The 23,398-nt window shown below is 61.5% G+C and overlaps 2 protein-coding genes across 2 annotated transcripts in view; one reads left to right on the top strand and one right to left on the bottom strand.

The window, feature by feature from the left end:
* The window catches only part of BOP1 (BOP1 ribosomal biogenesis factor), a 50,399-nt gene that overhangs the window by 3,780 nt on the left and 23,221 nt on the right, over positions 1 to 23,398 (bottom strand). Inside the window, exons 4-11 of the mRNA XM_031609458.2 lie at positions 4,411 to 4,565; positions 3,783 to 3,900; positions 3,590 to 3,691; positions 3,092 to 3,304; positions 2,847 to 3,008; positions 2,601 to 2,681; positions 2,409 to 2,478; positions 64 to 196 (exon numbers count right to left, since the gene is read on the bottom strand). Coding sequence (XP_031465318.2) covers positions 64 to 196; positions 2,409 to 2,478; positions 2,601 to 2,681; positions 2,847 to 3,008; positions 3,092 to 3,304; positions 3,590 to 3,691; positions 3,783 to 3,900; positions 4,411 to 4,565 — 1,034 coding nt within the window. The remainder of the gene's footprint in view (positions 1 to 63; positions 197 to 2,408; positions 2,479 to 2,600; positions 2,682 to 2,846; positions 3,009 to 3,091; positions 3,305 to 3,589; positions 3,692 to 3,782; positions 3,901 to 4,410; positions 4,566 to 23,398) is intronic.
* On the top strand, positions 9,226 to 15,541 carry SCX (scleraxis bHLH transcription factor). Its single transcript, XM_031609459.2, has 2 exons — positions 9,226 to 9,803; positions 14,878 to 15,541. Exons 1-2 carry the CDS (start codon positions 9,282 to 9,284, stop codon positions 14,914 to 14,916), a joined length of 561 nt encoding a protein of 186 aa, XP_031465319.1. The 5' UTR covers positions 9,226 to 9,281; the 3' UTR covers positions 14,917 to 15,541.

Below are 23,398 nucleotides of genomic sequence, written 5' to 3'. Positions count from 1 at the left end.
AACTGCCCCGGGCAGCTCCTGGCGGGGACTGGAGGGTGCAGGACGGTGCACGGGGACACTCACACGCAGATGGCCACCAGGCAGACGGTGGGGTTGGGGTTCCAGGCGATGCTCTTCACCACGCCACCCACGGGCAAGGTCTTCATGCAGCGCGCCGTGCACACCTCCCAGAAGCGCACCGTGCCGTCATCGGAGCCTGCAGGAAGCATGCGTTGAGTGGGTCATGGAGTCAGGGAATCGTTAAGGTTGGAAAAGGCTTCCAAGACCACTGAGTCCAACCAGCAACCCATCCCCACTCAGAGAGTCATTACAGTTGGAGAAGACCACTAAGATTATTGAGTCCAACCATCAACCCATCTCCACCATCTTCCCGCTCAAGAGAATGGTGTAATTGTTGGAGCTGGAGAAGACCACCAGGATTGTTGAGTCCAACCATTGACCCATCTCTGCCACCTCCCACTCAGAAACTCATGGAATTGTCAGCGTTGGAAAAGACACTCAGATCATCGAGTCCAACCATCGACCCACCCCCACCACCTCCCCCCTCGAAAGAGTCATTAAGGTTGGAAAAGACCACTAAGATCAATGAGTCCAGCTGTCTACTCACCTCCATTACGTCCCCACTCAGAGAATTATGAGATCACTGCCGTTGGAGAAGACCACTAAGATCACTGAGACCAACCACTGACTCATCCACACCATCTCCCCACTACTCAGACGATTATGGAATCAATGGGGTTGGTGAAGACCACTAACACCATCAAGTCCAACCACTGACCCACCCCCACCATCTCCCCACTCAAGAAAGTCATTAAGATTGAAAAGACCACCGAGATCACTGAGTCCAACTGCCAGCCCATCCCCACCATCTTCTCACTCAGAGAATCATGGAATTGTTGGAGCTGGAGAAGACCACTAAGATCCAACCATCAACGCATCCTCACCACCTCCCACTCAGATATTCAAAGATCATCAAGTCCAACCACTGATCCTTTCCTACCACCTCTCACTCAGAGAATCATGGAAGGCAGGGTTGGAGAAGACCACTCAGACCATTGAGTCCAACCATCGACTCATCCCCACCACCTCCCCACTCGTAAGAGTCATTAAAGTTGGAGAAGACCGCTGAGATCACCAAGCCAACAGTTGACCCATCTTCACCATCTCCCCACCCAGAAAATCATGGAATCAGTGGGGGTGGTGAAGACCACTAAGATGGTAGAGTCCAACAATCAACCCATCCCCACCACCTCCCCCCTCAAAGGAGTCACTGAAGTTGATAAGACCACTGAGATCATTGAGTCCACCCACTGACCCACCCTCACCATCTCCCCCTCCTATAATCACAGAACTGTTGGGATTGGAGAAGACCACCGAGACATTGAGTCAGTGGTTGGTCTCAGTGATCTTAGTGGTCTTCTCCAACAGCAGTGATCTCATAATTCTCTGAGTGGGGACGTAATGGAGGTGCATAGACAGCTGGACTCATCGATCTTAGTGGTCTTTTCCAACCTTAATGACTCTTTCAAGGGGGGAGGTGGTGGGGGTGGGTCAGTGGTTGGACTCAATGACCTTAGTGGTCTTAGTGGTGGGGGCGAGTCGATGGTTGGACTCGATGATCTGAGGTCTTTTCCAACGCTGACAATTCCGTGAGTTTCTGAGTGGGAGGTGGCGGAGATGGGTCAATGGTTGGACTCAGCCACAAGGGCTGCCAGGGCTCCCTGGGGTCTCGCTGCTGGTACGGCCGCGGCTCAGCGCCACGCGGGGCGCCGGGAGATTCCACAGCAGCACGAAGGCGAGACGTGAGCGGGGGCCGCAGCAAAAAGAACAGCCCCCACCCCGCAGCTCTGCCCGCGGTCGGCTCCCGGTGCAGCTGCTGTGCTGGCAGCACGCCCGGCTCGGCGCGGCACGGCGCGGCTCGCTGCAGGACGCGGCCGTGGGCGCAGGTAGCGGTGGCACGCGCCGTGTCCCCGCGGCTCGGGGTTATTTTTAACGCCTGAGCTCAGCCCGCGTTCCCAACCCGGGGCCAGGAATGCCGCGTTGTGCAACCGGCCGCCGCCGCGGCCACCGGGAGCTGGCAGCCGGGAAGCGCCGCGCGCTATAAAAAGCACATGTGCCTTAGTGGGCTGTTAACTGCCATCTGCTCTCAATCTGCAGCCTCCGGGGCTGCGCCGCGCTCACTTTCTCCGCTGTTGGGATGCAGACTCCTGGGTGGGGTCCTGGAAAAACCCACGGAGCCGCGAGCGGCTGCGGGACGCGGTGCTGTGGCTCTGAGCCCGGGCTCCCCCCGTCCTCCCCCCCCACAACGGCTCTGACACGTGCAGAGCCCCGGGCTGGCGCAGAGCAGGGCTCCGGAGCAGCTCCAGCAGTGCCGAAGCGCTCGGTGCCGCCGCGGTGCAGGGCCGTACCTGATGCCAACCACTGCCCGCTGGGGGAGACGCTGAGGCAGCGCACCAGGCTGCTGTGCCCGCGGTACACCTGGGGGAGGAAGGGGAAAAGGAGGGGGGTGAGGGTCTGCAGAGACCACCGTCCCCAGCTCTGCAGCACCCAGCGCACGGCACGGCGCGCCCACCGCCCCCCGGCTCTGCGCGGCTGCTCACCAGCGCCTGCGTGGTGGGGAAGGGCTGCAGGTCCCGCGGTTTCGGCAGCTTCGGGATCAGATCCTCGGGATCCACGTTCACCTGTGAGAGGCACAGATTGGGACATGGCTCAGAACTCCGTCACAACTCCGCGTGCAGCACCGTGATCCGGCACACAGCGCACTGGGGATGGGGGGCACGCATCGGTGTGAGCAATGCCCACGCTGTACACGTGGGTGGGGGTTCTGGGGTCGGGGAGGCTCTCACCCTCATCTTCCTCTGCCGTGGGCACAGATAGAGGTCGAGGCAGCGCTCGAAGCGCTCGTGGATGAAGCGGGGATACGCCGGCACGGCGCGCAGGCAGCGGTACTGCTGCGGCACGAAGTTCAGCCGCCGCTCGGCCGGCTCCTGCTGCTCCCACGCCAACTTCTGCAGGGGAGGAATGGGGTCAGCAGGGCGGGAGGGGGCTCGGGTGGTTTACCTGCCCACAGCCGGGCCCCCTACCCCCCTACCTCCTCCTCGCTGAGCAGGTACTCCGGCGGAGGGTTGTAGGACTCCTCGTGCCCCGGCAGCTTCATCTTGGGGGCCGGGACGTGCATCTTGTGGCGACCCAGGATGGAGTTGGGGTCCTCGTGGGCCCAGAGGTCGTAGTACGTCGGGGTGTCCTCCTTGGGCTTGCGGGGTTTGATCCAGCCCATCTTGATGGCATGAACCAGCTTGGAGACCTGAGGGATGGGGACAGGTCAGGCCCAGGGCCACAGGACACGGTGTGTATGGGAACGATGGGGATGTGAGGTTGGAAAGCGATGCCCTGAATGCAGCTCTGCCCCTAAGGGTGCATGGGGCCAGACAGGACTGGGGGGGTGCCACAGGGTGTGTAACAGCTGCTGCTATGGGGATGGTGGTGGGTATGGATGGGCTACAGTGGGGACGGGATGAGTATGGCTGAGACGGGAGTGCTTTGAATGCCCAGATACACACTCCCAGCCCCTCGGAGCTCCCACTCTCACCTTCTCCTTCTCAATGAGGGATGGGATGAAGCTCCGTTTGTCTGCTGGGCGATTGGTCACTGGGTGGATCATGACCTCATGGGTGAAGAAGTCGATGGCCGGCTGTGGAGACACACAGAGCCGTTGAGCTTCTCCTGCCCCAACCAGACCCCACTCTGTGCCACCTGGGAGTGGAAAGAAGGCCATGGCCTACCTCATAGGGATTGAAGTGCACGTCCCCAAACTGCCCTTTCTGGAGACGATGCACCAGGTCCACCTGCTCGTCCGTCAGCTTTATGTCTGCGCCTGTCATCTTGTCCTGGACTGTTCGCCTGCGGGGAGTGAGGCAGATCTGGGTCAGGAAAGGAGCTCTGTGGAGAAGGACCTGGAGGTCCTGGTTGGCCAACGGGTGTCCAATGTTTGACAAATTGGTTGACCAACGGTTGACAAATGGTTAATCAATGTTCGACCAACGGTTGACCAGCAGTTGACCAACAGTTGACCAGAGGCTGAGAATGAGCCAGCAGTGAGCCCTGCTGGCCAAGAAGGCCAATGGTGGCCAACAAGCTGACCACTAGCCAGAAGAAAGCCCTGGTGGCAAAAAGGGCCAAGGGGAAAATGGGGAGCATTGTACAGAGCGTGGCCAGAAGGGTGAAGGAGGTCCTCCCCTCTCTGCTCTGCCCAAGAGGCCACAGTTGGAGCACCGGGAGGTGCTCCCTAGTAATGTGCCCACAAATGGGGCTCTGGGCAGCCTGAGCTGGTAGAGTGCTCCAAACCCATGGCAGAGGTGGGGCTGGGGGGTCCCTTCCAACCCAACCATCCCACAGCTCTACGATGCTCACCAGTAGTCAGGGTTCTCCATCTTCTCCAGGAACTTGTCCAGCTCGTCTTTGTTGCGGATGGGTTTGTAGATCCTCTTCCCCTCCAGGTCATAGCCAATGTGTGGGAAGTCCTGGTACCATTCCATGGGGATGTTGCCCACCGTGTTGCGAATGTCCTGCAGCAGGGAGGATGAAGGATGAGGGGAGGGTCTGGGGTCTGCATGAGGTCATGGGTCTGGGGTGAAAGCAGCCAGTTGGACTGCCACCGTGCAATCACAGAATCACAGAATGTCCAGGGTTGGAAGGGATCTCAAGGATCATGAATCTCCAACCCCCCTGCCACATGCAGGGCCACCAACCTCCACATTTAATATTACACCAGGCTGCCCAGGGCCCCATCCAACCTGGCCTCCAACACCTCCAGGGATGGACGGGGCATCCACAGCCTCTCTGGGCAGCTGTTCCAGCACCTCACTGCTCTCATTGTAAGGAACTTTCAGCTGACATCCAACCTAAATCTTCCCTCCCTAACCATCAGCACAGCCACACAACCCCCAGCATGGCTACAACCTACACCATGGCCACACAACCACTGGCACAGCCACACAACCACTGGCACAGCCACACAACCATCAGCATGGCTACACCTACACCACAGCCACACTACCATCCCTACAGCCACAAAACCATCCCTACAGCCACACAACCATCGGCATGGAGACAGAACGATCAGTACAACCACACAACATCAGCATGATGGCCTCACTCCTCACCCCTCAGCTGTGTCCTTTCCAGGGTCTGGGATCGGGATGAAGCCAGGTCCCGCTGTCCTCTCCCCCTCAGCCCCGGCGTTACACAACGCAGAGACCCCGTCCCCAATTACCAACGCCCCGAGAGGAGGTGTGAGGGTGACCTGTGCCCCCCACACCCCGCAGTCAGGGGTCACCCTCACCCCGCCGCCATCTGTTCCCCATAAACACCTGCAGAACTGCAGTGGGGCCTCCACGGAACAGCGCCGGGCGCCCCGAGGAGCGGAGCTGCCGGGAGCCCCCGGGCCACACCGCACCCATCCATCACTCCCCAGCACACGTCAGCGCAGGATGTGCGCGGCCCCGGGGGAACCTGGCAGGAATTTTCCGAGCTGAGGGGACACGGTCGGGATCACGGTGATCCGGGACCACCCCACGTCCCGGTGCAGACAGACGGACAGCGGGACGTCGGCTCTGCATGCCTCATCCCACGGCAGCTGTGATGTGAGAAGCCTCCGTGCTCAGAGCTCCATTGAAACGCCCGCTCTGTGAGCTCCCCACATTCCTGCAGCTGAATGGGGTGATGGAGAGCGATGTGGGGGGACAGCAACATCTCAGGGCATGCGGTGCTGAGCCCAGCACTGAGCTTGGCACGGATGCCCCCATGCAGCGCCAGACAGAGGTTGGAACTGACCTCCAAGATCCCCAAGCCCACCCCACCATGTCCCCAGGTGCCACATCTCCACGGTTACTGAACACCTCCAGGGATGGTGATCCCCCCCATGCCCCTGTGCCGGTGTCTGACTGCTCTCAGGAGAAGAAATTGTTCCTAATATCCAACCTGACCCTCCGCTGGTGCAATGTGAGGCCATCCCCTCTCATCCGATCGCTGTCCCCACCAACCAGATATGGGATGTGGTGGATCCACTGGGGACTCAGGTGGCTGCACAGCACACGGTGCTGGGCAGCACCAAGAGACGGACAGAGGGGACAGGGGTGTAGAGACCTTTGTGGGGCTCTGCAGATTTAAGTAGCTTGGCTTTCTCAGAGCTGTTTCCCTGCACAATGCTCCCTGCACCTGGGTGCTCCCATCACCTGGGTGCTCCCCCCATGTGAGTGCCCACCTCACCTGGGTGCTCCGCCCATGTGGATGCCCACCTCACCTGGGTGCTCCCCACACCCGGGTGCTCCCCACAGCCCCACGCACAGGGGGCGAGCTGAGGGCACAGCTGTGCACTCACAGCAGTGTTTGCTGCAGGCGCGCTCGGCCGTGTTTACAACATCCCGGGCTGCGCTGGAGCTGAGACGGGCAGACGGAGCGTCTCTTCCCCAGGCAGCTCAGCTCCGCCAGGCACTGCGGACTCTCAGTGCAGGAATCCCTGGGTGAAGTTCTTGCCAGGATCTCAACGAGCCTGGGATGCGTTCCCTGCACACAGCAGCACCGGGGGCCCCGCAGATGCACAGCGGTGCTGCCCCGACGCCGCTGTGCTCACCAAAACAGGCACTGCGCCACGCGATGCAGCCAGGATGGATCCCCCCTCCCCAACTGACTCACCCCATCCCCGGAGCTCTGTCCCCAGCTCTGCCCATCCCGGGGCAGGGAGCAAAGCTCCACGTGCCATCGGTGCCAGCGCTGGTGCCAATGCGCACCAAAACCCCACGGGGACGCACACAGCCATGGGGATGCACACGGCCACGGGGACACACACAGCCGTGGGGACACACACAGCCGTGGGGCCAATCCAGGTCCCGTCCCACCCCCCCAGGTGATGTGGGGGATCCCCTGAGCTGCAGCCCCATCCCTGGGCTGTGCCCCCTCCTACCCAACGGTGCCGGCAGTGCAGGCGGGGGGGGATGCGGAGCACTGGAGGCAGTGCCGTCACTCAGCGCACGTCTGGAAGTTGTTCTTGGATGGGCCCTGGGCATTCCTAGACGCACATTCCTGGCAGCTGGAGAGCGTCGTAGGAAAGATTCTTTGCTTGAAAATATCCGGTCCACGTGGAGGAGAGGAGGGGACGGGGAAAGCTGCGCCACGGCACCCTCTGTGCCCCAGGGTTGGGGGAGCAGCAATGGGGTGAGGGCTGTGCCCCGTAAGTGAGCAGGACTCTGTGCCCCAGGGCTGGGGGCTGCCCCACACTCAGGCAGGGTGCCTGCGGGGTCCTGGGGGTCCTGCACCAGGATTGGTGCCATGGGGCTGGGGCTCAGGGAGCTGTGGGAGAGGCACTCCCTTAAGTGGGGGTTACATAGAAAGGGCATGGAGATGGGGAAGGGAAACCCCCAGGAGCAGGGGAAGGCCGCAGGCAGCAGCCCCTCTGCCATCGTTTGGGGGCACTGGAGCCAAACTTCCAGGTAATAAAACTGTGGCAGGAGCTGGAAAGGAGGGGGGGGGGAATTTCAGACTCTGCTCTGTGCCAGGGTGGTGGGGGTGGCCAAAGAGGTGCAATGGAGCAACAGGATGTGGCCAGGAGTGGGACGGTGATGGCCAACGGGATGGGATGGAGCAGCAGGACACAGCCAGGAATGGGACAGCAGTGGCCAGAGGGATGGGATGGAGCAGCAGGACACAGCCAGGAGTGGGACAGTGGCGGCCAATAGGATGGGATGGAGCAATGGGACTCAGCCAGGAGTGGGATGGCCGTGGCCAATGGAATGGGATGGAGCAGTGGGACTCAGCCAGGAGCAGAGCTGGGGGTGGGACGCAGCAGTCCCGGTGCCAACCCGGCTGATTCTGGAGAAGGGAGATGTGAGCCAGCACTGGGGCTGGTGCTTTGGCCGCGTCCCAGTGCTGAGCGTCACCTGCAGCAGCACTGCTGCATTCCCACCCCCCGTAGGGAGGAGGGCTGCAGCCTCTGCTTCCTCCTCCTCCTCCTCCTCCTCCTCCCGGCTGCGGGGGACGGACTGACGGACAGACAGACAGACGGACGTGCGTCTCTCCGGGAAGAACAGTGCAGGGAAAAGCGCCCGGTGATGGCGCAGGGACGGAAGGTGCCGGATAAAAGAGGGATCGTTAGCGGAGCTAAACGAAAGCAGATGCCTGCGGGAGCCGCGGCTTTCCAAAGCACACCCCGAGCGCTCGGAGCTGCTGCGGGGACGCGGCACGGGGGGGGGTGGGCACAACAAGTGGCAAAGCCCCTTCCCGGCGGGGTCGGGACGCTGCTTCACCAGCGCAAAGAGCACAAAGAACCGCGCTGCAAAGCTGCGGTCCTGCAGCGCTGCGCACGGATGGGGCTCAGCTCACGCTCCCGTGCACATCGGGGCAGTGCGGCCGAGGGTCTCCTGCCCCCTCCTCACGAAGCCCAGCCACGCAGCACCCCCGAGGCTCCGACCCGTCCCATAAATCCGCCCCATAGAACTGGGCAGCTCAGGGGCTGCACCCGGAGCGCCACAGACCTGACGTTTGGGGATGGGTACCCCCCGGAATCCCCCTCCTCTCCCGCCCCGAGCTGCCCCACAGCCCCGGATTCCTTTGCCCCACGTGAGCCGCAGCCGTTGGGGCCATTTGGAAGGCAGCACCGCGGGCGGCCCCCGAAGGGTTAATCCTTCCTCTCTGCCCCATTAGCACCGATACGGTCACAGTGAGGGGGAGGCGGGGAGGAGCCTCCCGGGGGTCCCCCCCAGCAGCCCCAGCCCTGACCCCGGGGCGCAGGGGATGGCTACGCGAACCCCGTGCGCAGGCAGCGTCCGCGCCCCACGCTTAACGGGGCTGGGACCCCCTGCACGCTGCGAGGGGCAGGAGACCCCCCCCAAAGCCATACCCACACCCCGGAACCCCGTGCCCGCGGCGAGGGGCCGTCGGGTCCCGGCAGGTGACACACAGCGGGCGCTCCGAGGTGGGGGGGGGGAGCTGCGGAAGGGTTAAACCCCCCCGGGCAGCGCAGGTAGGCCGAGCCTGCGGGGCGCGGGGCGGTGCCTGGCTGCCCACCGCCCTATAAAGCCCCGCGCTCCGGCCCCACTCGCGCCTTAGGATGCACATGGTGCCGGCGGGGGACGCCGCGGCCGTGCGCGGTCCTTGAGCCGTCGGGCGCGCGGGGGCACGGGGACCCCCTCCGGCAGCGAGCTGCCCCCCGGCGGCGCCGGGGCTGTGGCATGCGGCGGGGCTGAGGGCGGCGGTGCCGGCGGTGCGCGCGGTGCCGGCCGCTCGCCATGTCCTTCGCCATGCTGCGCCCCGCGCCCGGCCGTTACCTGTATCCCGAGATCAGCATGCTGTCGGAGGACGAGGAGAACGGCAGCGAGAGCTCGGGCTCCGACGAGAAGCCCTTCCACCTGGACGCCGACGGCTTCGGCATCAAAGCCGGCAAGAGGAGGAGCGGCAAGAAGCCCGGGCGGCTGCACCGCGAGCCCCGGCAGCGGCACACGGCCAACGCGCGGGAGCGCGACCGCACCAACAGCGTCAACACCGCCTTCACGGCGCTGCGCACCCTCATCCCCACCGAGCCGGCCGATAGGAAGCTCTCCAAGATCGAGACGCTGCGCCTGGCCTCCAGCTACATCTCGCACCTGGGCAACGTGCTGCTGGTGGGCGAGGCGTGCGGCGACGGGCAGCCCTGCCACACCAGCCCGGCCTTCTTCCACCACGGCGGCGGCGGCAGCCCCCCGCCCCGCGACTCCGAGAACTCCCAGCCCAAACAGATCTGCACTTTCTGCCTCAGCAACCAGAGGAAGCTGGTGAGTGGCTGTGAGCGAGGGTCCGAGGGGTGCGGGGATGGGTGGGAGTGTGCTGGGACCCGAGGTTTGGGCGTGGGAGTGTGGTGGAACCCAAGGGTTGGGCGTGGGAGTGTGGCGGAACCCAGAGATTGGGCACAGGAATGTGGCAGAACCCAGAGATTGGGCACAGGAATGTGGCCGAACCCAAGGTTTGGGCATGGAAATGCAACGGGACCCGAGGCTTGGGCATGAGAGTTGGCAGAACCCAAAGTTTGGGGATGGAAATGCAGCAGAACCCAAAATTTGCACATGGAAACGCAGCAGATGCCAAGATTTGGGCATGGAAACGTGGCACTACCCAAAGTTTGGGTATGGAAATACGACAGAACCCAAAGTCTGAGCATGGAAACAGCGCTTCCCTCCAGCATGTGCAGATCTGCTAGCTCCAAACCCCAAAGAGTGAAGAAGTGGGGGGACGGGAAACCCTAGAGGGTTTTAGGAGCTGGAAATGGGAAGCAGAGGGGCAGGAAGCGAAGCAGGGACGGGTGCACATCCAGCGCTGTGTGGCACAGCAGCTCTCGGTGGCGGAGGCTGTGCCCTGTGCCAGCGCTGGGTTTGGGCCCTGGGGCAGTGCTGGGTGCCCACGTGGCCGCAGGGGGACGGTCTGGTGCCCTCTAAGCATCCCAAAGATGGGTGGCACTGGTTGTGTCGGTGCCCCGTGTGTAGTGTGGGCTCACCAAAGGCTCCTCTGCGCCTTCAGGGAAGTGCTGCATTGCACTGTGCTGTGCCCCTGGGCATCACCTGGGGCTGCATCACCTGTGAGCGTTGCTGCACACACAGGGCAGGTGCCAGGGGCAAAGCAAAGCCTGCATGAGCTGCGCCGTGCACCCAGACCCACGGGCAGGGGGAGCTGGGGCAGCAGGCAGTGGGGAGGGCTGGCTGTGCGCTGTGCACTGTGCACCCCCCCCTGCTCCCATTGATCCTGGGTGGAGGATGAAGAGGAGGATGGACCCGTGGAGGATCTGGGGGCTCATGACGCACCAAACGGCGGTGGTGGAGCGCTCACGAGTGGACTGTGACAGCTCGAGAGAGAGCTTCCAAGCAGGAAAAGCCCAAACCCGCTAATCCTCCCTGCGCGCCCTTCCAGCTCTGTGGGGCCGGAGGGTCACCTCAGTGAGGATTTACACCCGCATCCCCGCAGCTCTGCCGAGGCCCAGAGCACCTATGGGGTTGGGATGCTCCATGGCTCCCCCCTGACCTTCATGCGAACAGAAGCTGCAGGTGGAGGGGGGAGATCCCACAGAGCTGGAAGGGAAAGCTTCCGCTCCCCTCGGAAACCTCCAGCGCTCTCCTCTGTCTCCAAAGCATCACCAACTTTGCACCGATCCCTCAGTCCTCATTGCTGCAGCTCTTGTTGGGGCAAACCCCTTCCTCCCCCCCCTCCCCAGGAGAAGAACGTCTCTATTCCTGCAGTAACTCTAGACAGACCCCCTCCACCCCCCCAGATTGGTGCTTGGAGAGTTCGAGGTGCTCCAAATACGCTCCTTTGGGGACCCTGTGCTGTTCCTGGGTATGAAATGATGGAAATAAACCACCTATGAACAGGGATGGCACACAGAGAGGGGATGGAGATGCACCTCCCAACACGAGGCAGCCCCCACACCCCCCACACGGCACAAAGTGGCCCCCAGGTACTGCAGGATGCAGCCCCCAGACCCCTGAATACCAGACAGGAGGCAGACCCCTGCCCATGGCACAAGGTCCCCTTTTCCATCGCAGGAGGCAGCCCCAATACCACATCCACTGCAGGAGGCAGCCTTGCAGCCCCTGCCTGCTGCACGAGGCAGCCCCCAGACCTTTGCCTGCTGCACAAGATGGGGCAGAAACCCCTGCCCTTGTGCCCTAGCACGATGAAGGGCAGAAACCCCCCCTGCCCACCACAGGAAACAAGGGAAGGACCCCTGCCCACTGCACAAGATAGGGTAGAGACCCCCAACCACGTTCCCATTGCATGATGAAGGGTGCAGACCCCTGCCCATGTGCCCGTCACATAATGAAGGGCAGAGACCCCTGCCCATCACAGGAGACAAGACGGAGCCCCTTGCCAATGTGCCCATCGCACAAGACAGGGCAGAGACCCCTGCCCATTGCAGGAGGCAGTGCCCAGCCCCCTGCCCGCATCCCCCTGGCAGGAGGCAGGGCTCTGCACGCCCTGGCTGAAGTGTTCCCCGTCCATCCATCCCCACCCTGCAGTGCTCACTTTTCCACCATGCCTTTCTGCTTACGTGTGCGGATGCCGTCCCGACCAACGCGCCTTCATGGCACAGAGTCCGGCCCTCTGCTTGGCCAGGAGGGCGTGAGGGGACAGGAACTCAGGATGTGGGGCAGCAGGCAGCACCATTTGCTACAAACTCCTCCCAGATCTCGGCCACGATGCCTGGTGGGCAGCGGGGGGCTCACCCAGTTCTGTTACCCAGTGTCATATCCCAGTGTCCCAATGCCATATCCCAGTGTCCCAATGCATTCCCGCTGGGATTTTGGGGCCGACCCCAACCCCGTACCCCTGGGAAAAGCCCCTCTGTTTTGTTCATTGCCAAACAGCGATGGCGAGCAATGGAGAGTGGTGGGCATGGGGTGTTCCGTGCCCACAGCCTGCAGGGACTGGGCTGTGCCATGCATGAGCAGGAGGGAAGTGGAAACTACGGGGCATTTGGCACGTGTGTGTGTGTGTGTGTGTGTGCGTGTGACACTGCTGGGCAGCAGGGATGGGCCTGTGCCCATGGGGCTGTGGCACAGCAGGCACTGCTGGCACTGCAGGGTGTGCCAGGGCTCCTGGGAGCTGCGAGTGGAGGGGGAGGCTGTGCCACAGTGTGGGTGGTGAGCCAGAGGAGAGGTCACCTCCCTGGGATCTTCTGGGCGTCCCTTCATGGTACTGCCTGTGCTGTCCTGCCCAGGACAAAGGGTGATGGATGGGGACACGGTGCTGGCGGGGACATGGGGACGTGGTGTTGGTGGGATACCTGGTACTGGTGAGGACACTGGTGGTGGGGACCTGAGCTACTTCTGCTGGGTGAAGAGCAGTTGGCACGGCATGGGGCAGCGCTTGGACAGCCCTGGCCAGGCTAAGGGCTGGGCTCCGTTTTGGCACAAAAAGCCTAAACTCAATGAAATTCCCTTTGCTGAACGCACTCGGGACTGAGACCCTTCCTGGTGCTCTCCCCCTGTCCACAGCCCACCCCAAAGCCCACGCTGACCCCTGGGTCAGAAGCACACATTTAAGAGGCAGCATAAATGGGGAGGGGGCACCGAGAGCAGCTGGGAGCTCAGTGGGATGGCAGAGTTTGCAAATGAGATGGGGGCAAAACTCCTCTCAGGCTCTTGCAACCTGCAACCTGCAGCCAGCGGCTGCCCCAGACCCCATCCGTGGGGATGGGTACAACCCAGTGCTGGCTTTGTAGCCCAGAAGGGGCCAATGGAGTTCAGCGTTTGCTCAGCTGTTGGTGATGAGCCTGGCAGCTCCTGCTGGTGCAGCAACAATGCCAATGCTCAGCGCTCTGCCCCACTGCCATAGAGAGGATGAACGTCTCCATTCCAAAGCAGAGCAGGGCGGGCAGCCCTGTGTGGCACCGAGCACCCGACTGCACCCAACTGAGCTCTGCCTGTTGCGCCAGGAACCCACCAGCTGGGAACCAGGTGCAGCTCCTGTCCGGTGGGTCGGGGTTGTGGGCAGCTCCTGGCAGAGCCCAATCCCACAGGGCACGGCGCTGGAGCGGGGCTCAGCTCTGCCCCAGGACAGCAGCATGGCTATGGGACTCCGTGCCTGGAGCAGTGCAATGGGGCCGGGCAGCCCCTGCTGACCCCGCTGCTCCCCCACGGTATCTGGAGATGGGCCGGCTACGCAGCCCCATAATTTACTGTTCCTGCTGCACTTAATGGCAGCGGAAAGGCAAGGTGATAGGGGAAAAAATATGAGGCGGGATTTTCCGAATCCCCATTTCCTCTCCAGACAGCACAAGAACTCCTGGGGCCCGAACATCTGGGAAATTTAATTTTACCATTTCGGAGCTGAACTCCCCTTCCCCTCCCCTCCCCACCCCCGGCAACAAAGGAAGAGTCAGAGCCGGGGCCGCACGTGCAGCGTGGGGGAGGCTGCACCGGCAACGCCGCGGAGCGACTCCGGCACAGCCACGGCACGGCTGCACTGGAAAAGGGCGCACGGTGCCAGCAGGAGGCACAGAGAACCATGCAACAGCTGGGATGGAGGGGTCCTTAAAGATCATAGAGCCATGGGATGGTTGGGTTGGAAGGGTCCTTAAAGATCATAGAGCCATGAGATGGGTTGGAAGGGTCCTTACAGATCATAGAACCATGGGATGGGTTGGGTTGGAAAGGACCTCAAAGTCCCCCTGCTGCAGCCCCACTCCTGCTGTGGGCTGGTTGCCCCCCACTGGATCAGGTTGCCCAGGGCCTCATCTAGCTTGGCCATTTCCATCAACAGGAAAGGAGAAGCAGCAGCTCTGCTTGCACCCACCTGGCCAGGGTGGTGCTGGTGGTGCTGGTGGTGCTGGTGGTGGTAGCGATGACAGTAGTGGTGGTGGTTGTGGTGTGGTCGATGTGTTGAAGGTGGTGGTGGTGGTGTTGATGGTGGTAATGGCAGCAGTGGTGGGGTGCTATTGGTGGTGGTGATACGGGTGGTGATGGTAGTTGTGCAAGGTTGGATACGAGGATACAAGGAACAATTTCTTCCCCAAAGAGTGGGAAGTGGGGAAGGGGCATGGGCTGCCTGGGAAGTGGTGGGGTCACTGTCCTTCAGGTGTCCCATAACTGTGGAGATGTGGCACCTGGGGATGTGGTTGGGGTTGGACTGGGTGACCTTGGAGGTCTTCTCCAACCTTAATGATTCTGTGATTCGATGGCACTGGTGGTGGTGGTGACAATGATGAGGTTTCCCCAACACTCGGACGCCACTGCCTGACTCTCTGCCCACCTGGGGACGGTGGGAGGACCCCACGGGGACATGGGGCAGCTTGCTGCTGGCAATCCCAGCCCAGGGGCAGTTCTGTTACTCACTCACCCTCTTCCCTCTTCTCTACAGAGTAAAGACCGCGACAGGAAGACGGCGATCCGGAGCTAGGCGCCTCCGGGAAAGGCGGCACGGAGGAGCAGAAGGACGGACGGACGGATGGAAAAGCCACACACACCGAACCACGGACACACTCCCGCCTTCACCCCGCTGCCAGGGACAGGACCCTGCCCCTATGGGGCCGTGGGGCCGGGCTGTGGGGACGCCCCGCTGGGACTGAGCCACGCTGGGGACGCTGCCGCCGGGACCGACCGCTGCCCGTGCTGTCCCCTCCAGCTTTGAGCCACGCCATCCCCTGAACTGAGGCCTGGGGTGCTGCATTTGTTGAGTTTAATCAATACATGCTGGTGTTTCATGTCATTGATACGATAATATAAAGCCTGAGCAGCTCGTATAATTAAAAATGGGTACGGTTCAGAGCCAAGGCAGAAGCCTCCTTCCTTCCAGCCCAGCGCAGCCCCGGTTCCGCAGCACCAGGAGCTCCGTGCCGGAGCCCGGCTGCAGCAGCAGGTAAAGGCAGCCCTCGGTGAGGACCAGATGCTGCAGCTGGGCTGGGTTTCCTGGGGAAATCAATTACATGTGCAGCGCTGTGAGCCCGGCGCTCCCCCCGGCACGGCTTGCTCGGCAGTCCTGTGCGCTGCAGGGCAATGAAGCTCCCAGCGTCAGCAGTGGGTCCAGGGCACGGGGATCTGTGGGGTGAGGCTCAGAGCGATGCCGGGGGTGCGTGCAAAATGGGGATGGGGGAGGTGGGGATGGGGCACGGTGTGTGGAGGAGCCCCGGGGATCTGCTGGGCGATGGATACTCAGCAGAAGGAGCCTGGCCATCACCGGTCCTCACGTGCACGGAGCAGTGCCCATAGCAAGGCTGGGAAAGCCCAGGTCAGCGCTGGTGAGCAGGTGCTGCACAGGGGAGCCTGGTGATGGCACCCGGAGCTACAACATGTGGCATCTCCCATCTTGGGTCTGTGCAGCACCTTCTGTCTTAGGTCAGCGTGGCATCTCCTCTCCTGCAGCACCTCCTGTGTCAGGACCATGTAGCCTCTCCTGTCCTGGGACTGTACAGCATCTCCCATCCTGGGGTTGTGCAGCACCTCCCACTGTGAGTGCACACGACATCTCCAATCTGCACTATCTCCCACCTTGGGACAACACGGAATCTCCCATCTCAGGACACTTCCCTCCTTGGGATCACGTGGCACATCCCATCTTCTGTGGTTTCTCCTGTCCTGGGGCTACCCAGCATCTCCCATCTCAGCACACCGTGGTATCTCCCATTTTGGGAATGTTCAGCATCCATTATCTTGGGACCGTGCAGCATCTCCCATCTTGGGACCACGTGGCATCTCCCATCTTGTGTGGCATCTCCCATCTCATGCAGCATCTCCCATCTCACGTCCATGCAGCACTTCCTGTCTCAGGACCAGGTGGCATCTCCCATCTTGGGAACGTACAGCATCTTTTATCTTGGGACTGTGTAGCATTTCCCACATTGGGACTGGGCAGCACGTCCCACCTTGTGTAGCATTCTCCCATCTTGGGATGGTGTGAAACCTCCCATCTCAGGACACTGTGCCACCTCCAATCTCATGGCCATGTGGCATCTCCCATCTTGGGACCGCATAGCTTCTCCCATCTTGTGTGGCATCTCCCATCTTGTGACTGCATGGCATCTTCCATCTTGTGTGGCATCTCCCATCTTGTGACTGCATGGCATCTCCCATCTTGTGTGGCATCTCCCATCTTGGGACCGCATAGCTTCTCCCATCTCATGCAACATCTCCCATCTCAGGTCGATGCAGTATTCCCCATGTTGGGACCATGTGCATCTCCCATCCCTGCACCACGTGGAATCTCCCATCTCAGGATACTGCAGTATCTCCCATCCCTGCACCACGCGGCATCTCCCATCTTGGGAATGTGCAGCATCTCCCACACTGGGACATTATGCCATCTCCTATGTTGGGACCAGGTGGCATCTCGTATCTTGGGACAACACGGCATCTCCCGTCTTGGGAAAGTGCAGCATCTCTTACCTTGGGACCATGCAGCATTCCCCACATTGGGAATGCGTGGCTTCTCCAGTCTCAGGACCACGTGATATCTCCCACCTGCTCTAGCATTCTCCCATCTCCCATCTTGGGACTGTGCAGCATCTCCCATGTTAGAGCGCTGTGCTATCTCCCATCTCAGGACCACATGGCATCTCCCACCTTGTGCAGGATCTCCCATTTCAGGTCCGTGCAGCATTTCCCATATCAGAACCACACGGCATCTCCCATCTTGGGACATCACAGCATCTCCAATTTGGGAATGTGCAATATCTCCCATCTTGGGACCGTGCGGCACTTCCCACGTTGACACCACGCAGCATCTCCCACCTCAGGCAGCACTCTCCCATCTTGGGACCGCATGGAGCCTCCCCTCTCAGGACACGGTGCCATCTCCCATCTTGGGACCACTTGGCATCTCCCATCTCAGGACACGGTGCCATCTCCCATCTTGAGACCGTATGGAACCTCCTATCTCAGGACACAGTGCCATCTCCCATCTTGGGACCACTTGGCATCTCCCATCTTGGGACTTTTTACAACCTCCCATCTCAGGACACGGTGCCATCTCCACCTCAGGACCCCGCGTGCAGCATTCTCCCACCACGGGAGCAATGGAACCTCCCTCCTTTCTTCTCTCCCTCCCTCCCTTCCCAGCAGCCAGAAAAGCCGGGGGGAGCAGGGAAGGCTCCGTGCTGCCGGGGGGAACACAGCTGTGGCTCCACAGGGGGTGGGCAGTGGGGACCCCTGGGCTCAGCATGGAATCGGGGGCTTTACGCCAGGATTCGGACGTGTTGGAGGTGGAAATGTTGGTATTTTTACTTTGGATATGAGCAGTTTTGAAGCTGGAGAAAGGGGTTTGGAAGGCTCCCTGCCTTTCGGGCCGCGCTCAAAGGCACACAGAGTGGTGATGGATCCTCTTAAAATGAAACTGGGAGGCGCTGGGGAGGAAATGCTCAGCAGAACCCTCTCGGGTGCTGCAGATGAGGTCGTAGCTCTCAGCACTTCAGCACTGCTGTGCCGAGTCCCGGGGATGCAGCTGATCCGTCCCCACTGCCCTGAGCTGCGGTCACACAGGGACAGGACCCACAGGGACAGGACACACAAACGGACAGAACCCACACAGGGACAGGATCCACGCAGGGACAGGACCCAAACAGGGACAGGACACACAGAGGGACAGGACAGAACCCACACAAGGACAGGAGCCAAACAGGAATGGGACCCACGCAGGGACTGGACCCACGCAGGGACCAAACTCAAACAGGGACAGAACCCACACAGGGACAGGACCCAAACAGGGACAGGACCCAAACAGGGACAGAACCCACACAGGGACTGGACCCACGCAGGGACAGAACCCACGCAGGGACAGGACCCACACATGAGGCCACAGTGCTGGCACTGCAATGGGTGCTCTCCTCCATCCAGCACAGCTTTGCTCCGTGAAGTCACAGGTGGCAGCATGGACATCTGCTGGGTGACGGGCACCAATGCCTGTGGGACGGGCAGCGTGCAGCAAGCCCCTTTCCCCGCCTGGTCACTGCAGCCCTGCTGCAACCCAAAGCCCACGTTCAGCTCCTGGCATCGCTCCTTCGCGCCTGTGCTCGGCTGTTTCCACCTTTGCATGGTGTGCTTCTGCCTCTGCACACTTCATTTGTGCATCTGCACGGCCCGTCTCTGCCTTTGCATGCTTTGTTTCCATACTCGCATGGATTGCTTCCGCCTTTGCAGTTTGTTTTCACTTCTGCATGGTTTTGTTTCCACCTTTGCATGGTTTGTTTCCGCCTTTGCAGTTTGCTTCTGCATTTGTACAACTATTTTCCACCTTTGCACAGCTTGTTTCCACCCCTGCAAGACTCGTTTCTGCCTTTGCACAGTTCCTACCTTTGCACACTTTGTTTCTGCATTTGCACGGCCTGTCCCTGACTTTGCACAACTCCTTCCCACGTTTGCACGGCTTGTTTCCATATTTGCACGGATTGTTTCTGCATCTGCACAGTTTGCTTCTGCATTTGCACGGCTCGATTCCACCTCTGCACGGTCTGCCCCTGCATTTGCACACCTTGCTTCCCTAGCTGCATGCTGGGCTTCTTTATTTGCCCCCCACCATGGGGGGCAGCGACCCCCAGAGCCCCAAACCAAAGCACTTGAGCCGGGATGGCAGTGCAGCTCCAGGGCAGGAGCTCAGCACCGGACCCCCAGTAGCACAGAGCCCCCCCACTGCAGGGCTCTGCTGCTCACTGCCTGCACCCCACGTCCTGCAGCAGGAGCTCAGGGTGGGGGAGGACAACAGACCCCAGAATGGGGCACACAGCCCCCCCAGGTCCACCCGCACGTGGCTGCAGCTCCCGATGATCGCTTCCATGCATCCCCCAGGCCTCTGCCCCACGGCGTGCAGCTGGCAGCCGTTAAAGCCATGCAGGTGGCAATTATGGGGCAGCTGGGAGAGAAAGCTGTGCGGGGTCTCTTGGAAGAAAGGAAGGGGTTCTGCCAGCAGCCTCCACCCCCCCCTCCCCAAACTGCTGCGGGGGGAGCATGTCAGGGGTGCCCCTCGTACCCAAGCAATGGGGAATCGTGAATCGGGGCATGGAGGTGGTGGGTGACCCCTCTGGGGGCGTAACCCTTTTGCTCCCCCCCTACAGTGCTGGGGGGGGAGACATTGGGGAGCTAGGTGGGGAAAACTGGGGAGCTGGGGGGGACAAAGGTGGGAGGTGGGAAGATGATGGGAAATGGGGAGTGTTGGGCACTGGGGGGATGCTGGAGGAGACTTTGGAAGCTGGTGGGGATGCTGGGCACTGGGAAGGTCTGTGGGAGATTTTGGGAGCTGGGGAGGATGCTGAGCACTGGGGGGATGCTGGGCACTGAGTGAGATGCCAGGAGGGTCTGTGGGAGATTTTAGGAGCTGGGAAGGATGCTAAGCAATGGGGGGATGCTGGGGGGCTGAAGGATGCTGGGCAGTGGAGGGATGCTGGGGAACTGGGGATGATGAGAACTGGGGGGGTGCTGGGGAACTGAGGGAAATCTGGGGGAGATGTTGGGAGCTGGGGGGATGCTCGGTAGCTGGGGGAGGTCTGGGGGAGATTTTGGGAGCTGAGGGGGACGCTGGGGGACTCTGAGCACTGGGAGGATGCTGGGGAGCTGGCAGGGATGTAGGGAGCCCAAGCAGTCCAGAGGAGCCCTCGGTCCCCCCAAATCTTACACATCCCTGGAAGGGAGCGGAGCCTTTGGAAACCTCCGTGCACCCACGGGTGCTCAGGGCTCAGCAGCCACCCCGGATTGTTGTGCACCCACCCCACACAGCTACGGGGCTCCGGGAGCCCTCACAGTGGGACGTGGCTGCACATGGGGCTGCATCCAATGGCAGAGCTGAGCAGAATAAACCCCATAATGGCAGGTTCAGCATCACAGAAACCCAACGCCGCGTTTCCTCCTCCTAATCCGCAGGAACCGCAGAGGGATGGGGGGAGGGGGCAGAGGGCTGTGTCCCCACAGTGCTGTGTCCCCATGACGTTCATACCCCTGCAATCTCACGCCCCCACAACACTTGTGTCCCCACGATGCTTGTGCTCCTGCAACATTCCTGTCCCCACGATGCTCGTGTCCCCACGACATTCGTCTCCCTGTGATGCTCCTGGCCCCACAGTGCCTGCGTCCCTCCAAAGTTTGTGTCCCCGCGATGCTCCTGTCCCTGCAGTGTTCATGTCCCCGTGATGCTCGTGTCCCTGTAATGCTCCTGTCCCCACAATGCTTGTGTCTCTACAACATCCACGTCCCCACAATGCTTGTGTCCCCGTGATGCTCCTGTCCCCACAGGCTCAAGTCTCCATGACACACGTGTCCCCATGCCACTCACGCTCCTGCAGTGCCCGCGTCCCCATGACAGGTATCCCACACTCACATCCCGGTGCCCACATCCCCACAACATGTGTCTCTGTAACACTCATGTCCCTGTGACGCTCACATCCCTACAACAGCCATACCCCACAAAATCAAGCCCCCCACAGCACCGGTGCCCCTGTGATGCCGGTGTCCCCACGATGCCAACATCCCCGTGACCCCCCCATCCCCACACTTCCCTGGGGCTCCCATCACCCAAGGGTATGCAGGACCTGCACGAAGCTCTCAGGGCATGGAACAGGGAGGGGAGCGAAGCCAGCGCCGAGCCACCCGGGTGCCCAGAAGCACTCGGCGCACGACTTGGCTGCGGGATGCGCTCAGCATCACGTCACCGCCCTGGAATTTGGGGATGGGCACACAGCCCTGAGCTCAGACACTGCCGGTGACACCGTGCTGTGCCATTCTCAGGAGCCCCCAGAGGGTCCCACAGCCACACAGACCCTGTCTGGGTCGCGGTGCCGGGGCAGAGCCGCGCTCCACCCGATGGGTCCCGAGGTGCTCACACCGCTCCGCCTGCACCTGCGCAGCCGCCAGGAAACACGTGTGACCCCGCTGCTCTGCTGCCCCTTTCTTCCTCTGATTTAGGGTCTGCGAGCCACCTCCCTCCCCCCCCCCCGACCCCAATGCATGCCAGCTGGGATCCCAGCGGGGCAGGTGCTGCTGAACCCTCCCAGGGGGAATTGGGAACCCCACTGGGGCAGGCACTGCTGAACTCTTCCCCCCCAGAAGAATGGGAATCCTCTACTGGGGCAGGTGCTGCAGAATTATCCTCCCATGGGGAACGGGGATCCCCCATTGGGGCAGGTGCTGCTGAACCCCCACCCAGAAGAATGGGGATCCCCATTAAGGCGGGTGCTGCAGAACTATACTCCCATGGGGAATGGGGATCACTCATTAGGGCAGATGCTGCTGAACCCCCCAAGAAGAGCAAGGATCCCCCACTGGGGCAGGTTCTGCTGAACCCCCCCTCCCCCAGAAAAATGTGGATCCCCAATTAGGGCAGGTGCTGCTAAACCCCCCTACACACAGAAGAATGGGGATCCTCCATTGGGGTGGGTGCTGCAGAACTATTCTCCCATGGGGAATGGGGACTCCTCATTGGGGCAGGTGCTGCTGAACCCCCACCCAGAAGAATGGGGATCCCCCTTTAGGGCAGATGCTGCTGAACCCCCCAAGAAGAGCAAGCATCCCTCATTGGGGCAGGTTCTGCTGGCCGCTCCCCGCCCCCCCAGAAGAATGGGCATCCCCCATTGGGGCAGGTGTTGCTGAACCCCACCCAGAGTAATGGGGATCCCCATTAAGGCAGGTGCTGCTGACCTCCCTAGAGGAACGGGGATCCCCTATTGGGGCAGGTGCTGCTGACCCCCCAGAATTGCAGGGATCCCCCACTGGGGCAGGTGCTGCTGACCCCCCCTGAGGAATGGGGATCCCTCACTGGGACAGGTGCTCCTGAACCCCCCCCTAGAGCAGCAGGGACCGCTGGCACAGCACAGACTTTGCCACTCCACATTTCCATCTGCGTCCCCATATCCCTGGCAGCCCCCGGTCCCCCCCCCCTACCCCACAAATCCCCCCCCCACCCCCACGGCCGCAGCTGCGGGGCCGGATTGGAAGCGCAGGTACGCGCTGGCGCGCTGCCCGTCTCCCCTGTGTCTGTCTGGGGGAAGAGGAAGCCGGTCCACCTCTGGAATCCTTCACTCTCTCCTCGTTGCTGCTCTCCCCGCGTCCCCCCCCGGGGATTCGGGGTCAGCCGCTCTCTCCCGGTCTCTCTTTTTTCCCCTGCCCCTATCGGATTACAATGCGTGCAGTGTTCGCTCCAAATCCCCCTCCGCACGTTAATTCTGCTCCTCTGTCTCTTAACTACCAAACCGCTTTCCTGTGCCTCCTGTCTTTCCATTCCCCCCTCTGCTATTTTTTATCTCTGACAAATAGAGGGACGTCAGCTCCGACTGGAGCCCCATCCGAGGGCAGTGGGCAGTGCCAGGTGCTGGGAGTGGGGGGGGGGGATGCAATCCTGGGTGGTTTTGTGGTGCTGGAAGAGGGGCTGGGACCCCCCCGGGGTGAGCAGCCACCTGCCTTGGTTTCCCTTTGCTGGGGACAATGTCCCACTTCAGTGCTGGCAGTGATTCCTGGGGTTGTGAGCTCCATAGTAAGGAGGGCAGTGGGGACGGCGATGTGCGGCTCTGCCGGATGGGATGGACGGACAGACGGACAGATGGATGGATGGACACAGTGTGGCGGTGGATGTGGTCCGGTCCTGCCCCACTGCGAGCATAGCGGGGGGCACAGAGCTGGGATTTCCCTGCACAATACACAGGGACTGCAAGGCAGGAGGTGGAGGGCACCAGGAAAATGTGCAGAACTCCACCTGGGCGCAAGGAAACGCTGAGCTCCAGCGCAGGATGCTTGGAGACAAGGAGGGGTTTGCACCCAGGAGACACTCAAAGCAATCAGGACATGGATCCAGAAGAGCCACAGCCCCACTGGGTGGGAGGGGGAGGGGCAAAGAGACCCCCCCCCCCAGGCTCACTGAACAGCACTGCCAACAGAGGTCATCAGTAGGTTCCAGAGTGAACACGGCCCAT

Source organism: Phasianus colchicus, chromosome 3 (genome assembly GCF_987193195.1).
Source record: "Phasianus colchicus chromosome 3, bPhaCol1.hap1.1, whole genome shotgun sequence".
Classification (NCBI taxonomy): domain Eukaryota; kingdom Metazoa; phylum Chordata; class Aves; order Galliformes; family Phasianidae; genus Phasianus; species Phasianus colchicus.
This window is presented reverse-complemented; position numbering and strand designations above follow the sequence as displayed.

Coding starts and splice junctions, on each gene's coding strand:
- SCX (XM_031609459.2), top strand. CDS start 9,282: ATGTCCTTCGCCATGCTGCGCCCCGCGCCCGGCCGTTACCTGTATCCC. Junction 9,804..14,877: donor TCAGCAACCAGAGGAAGCTG/GTGAGTGGCTGT, acceptor TCTTCTCTACAG/AGTAAAGACCGCGACAGGAA.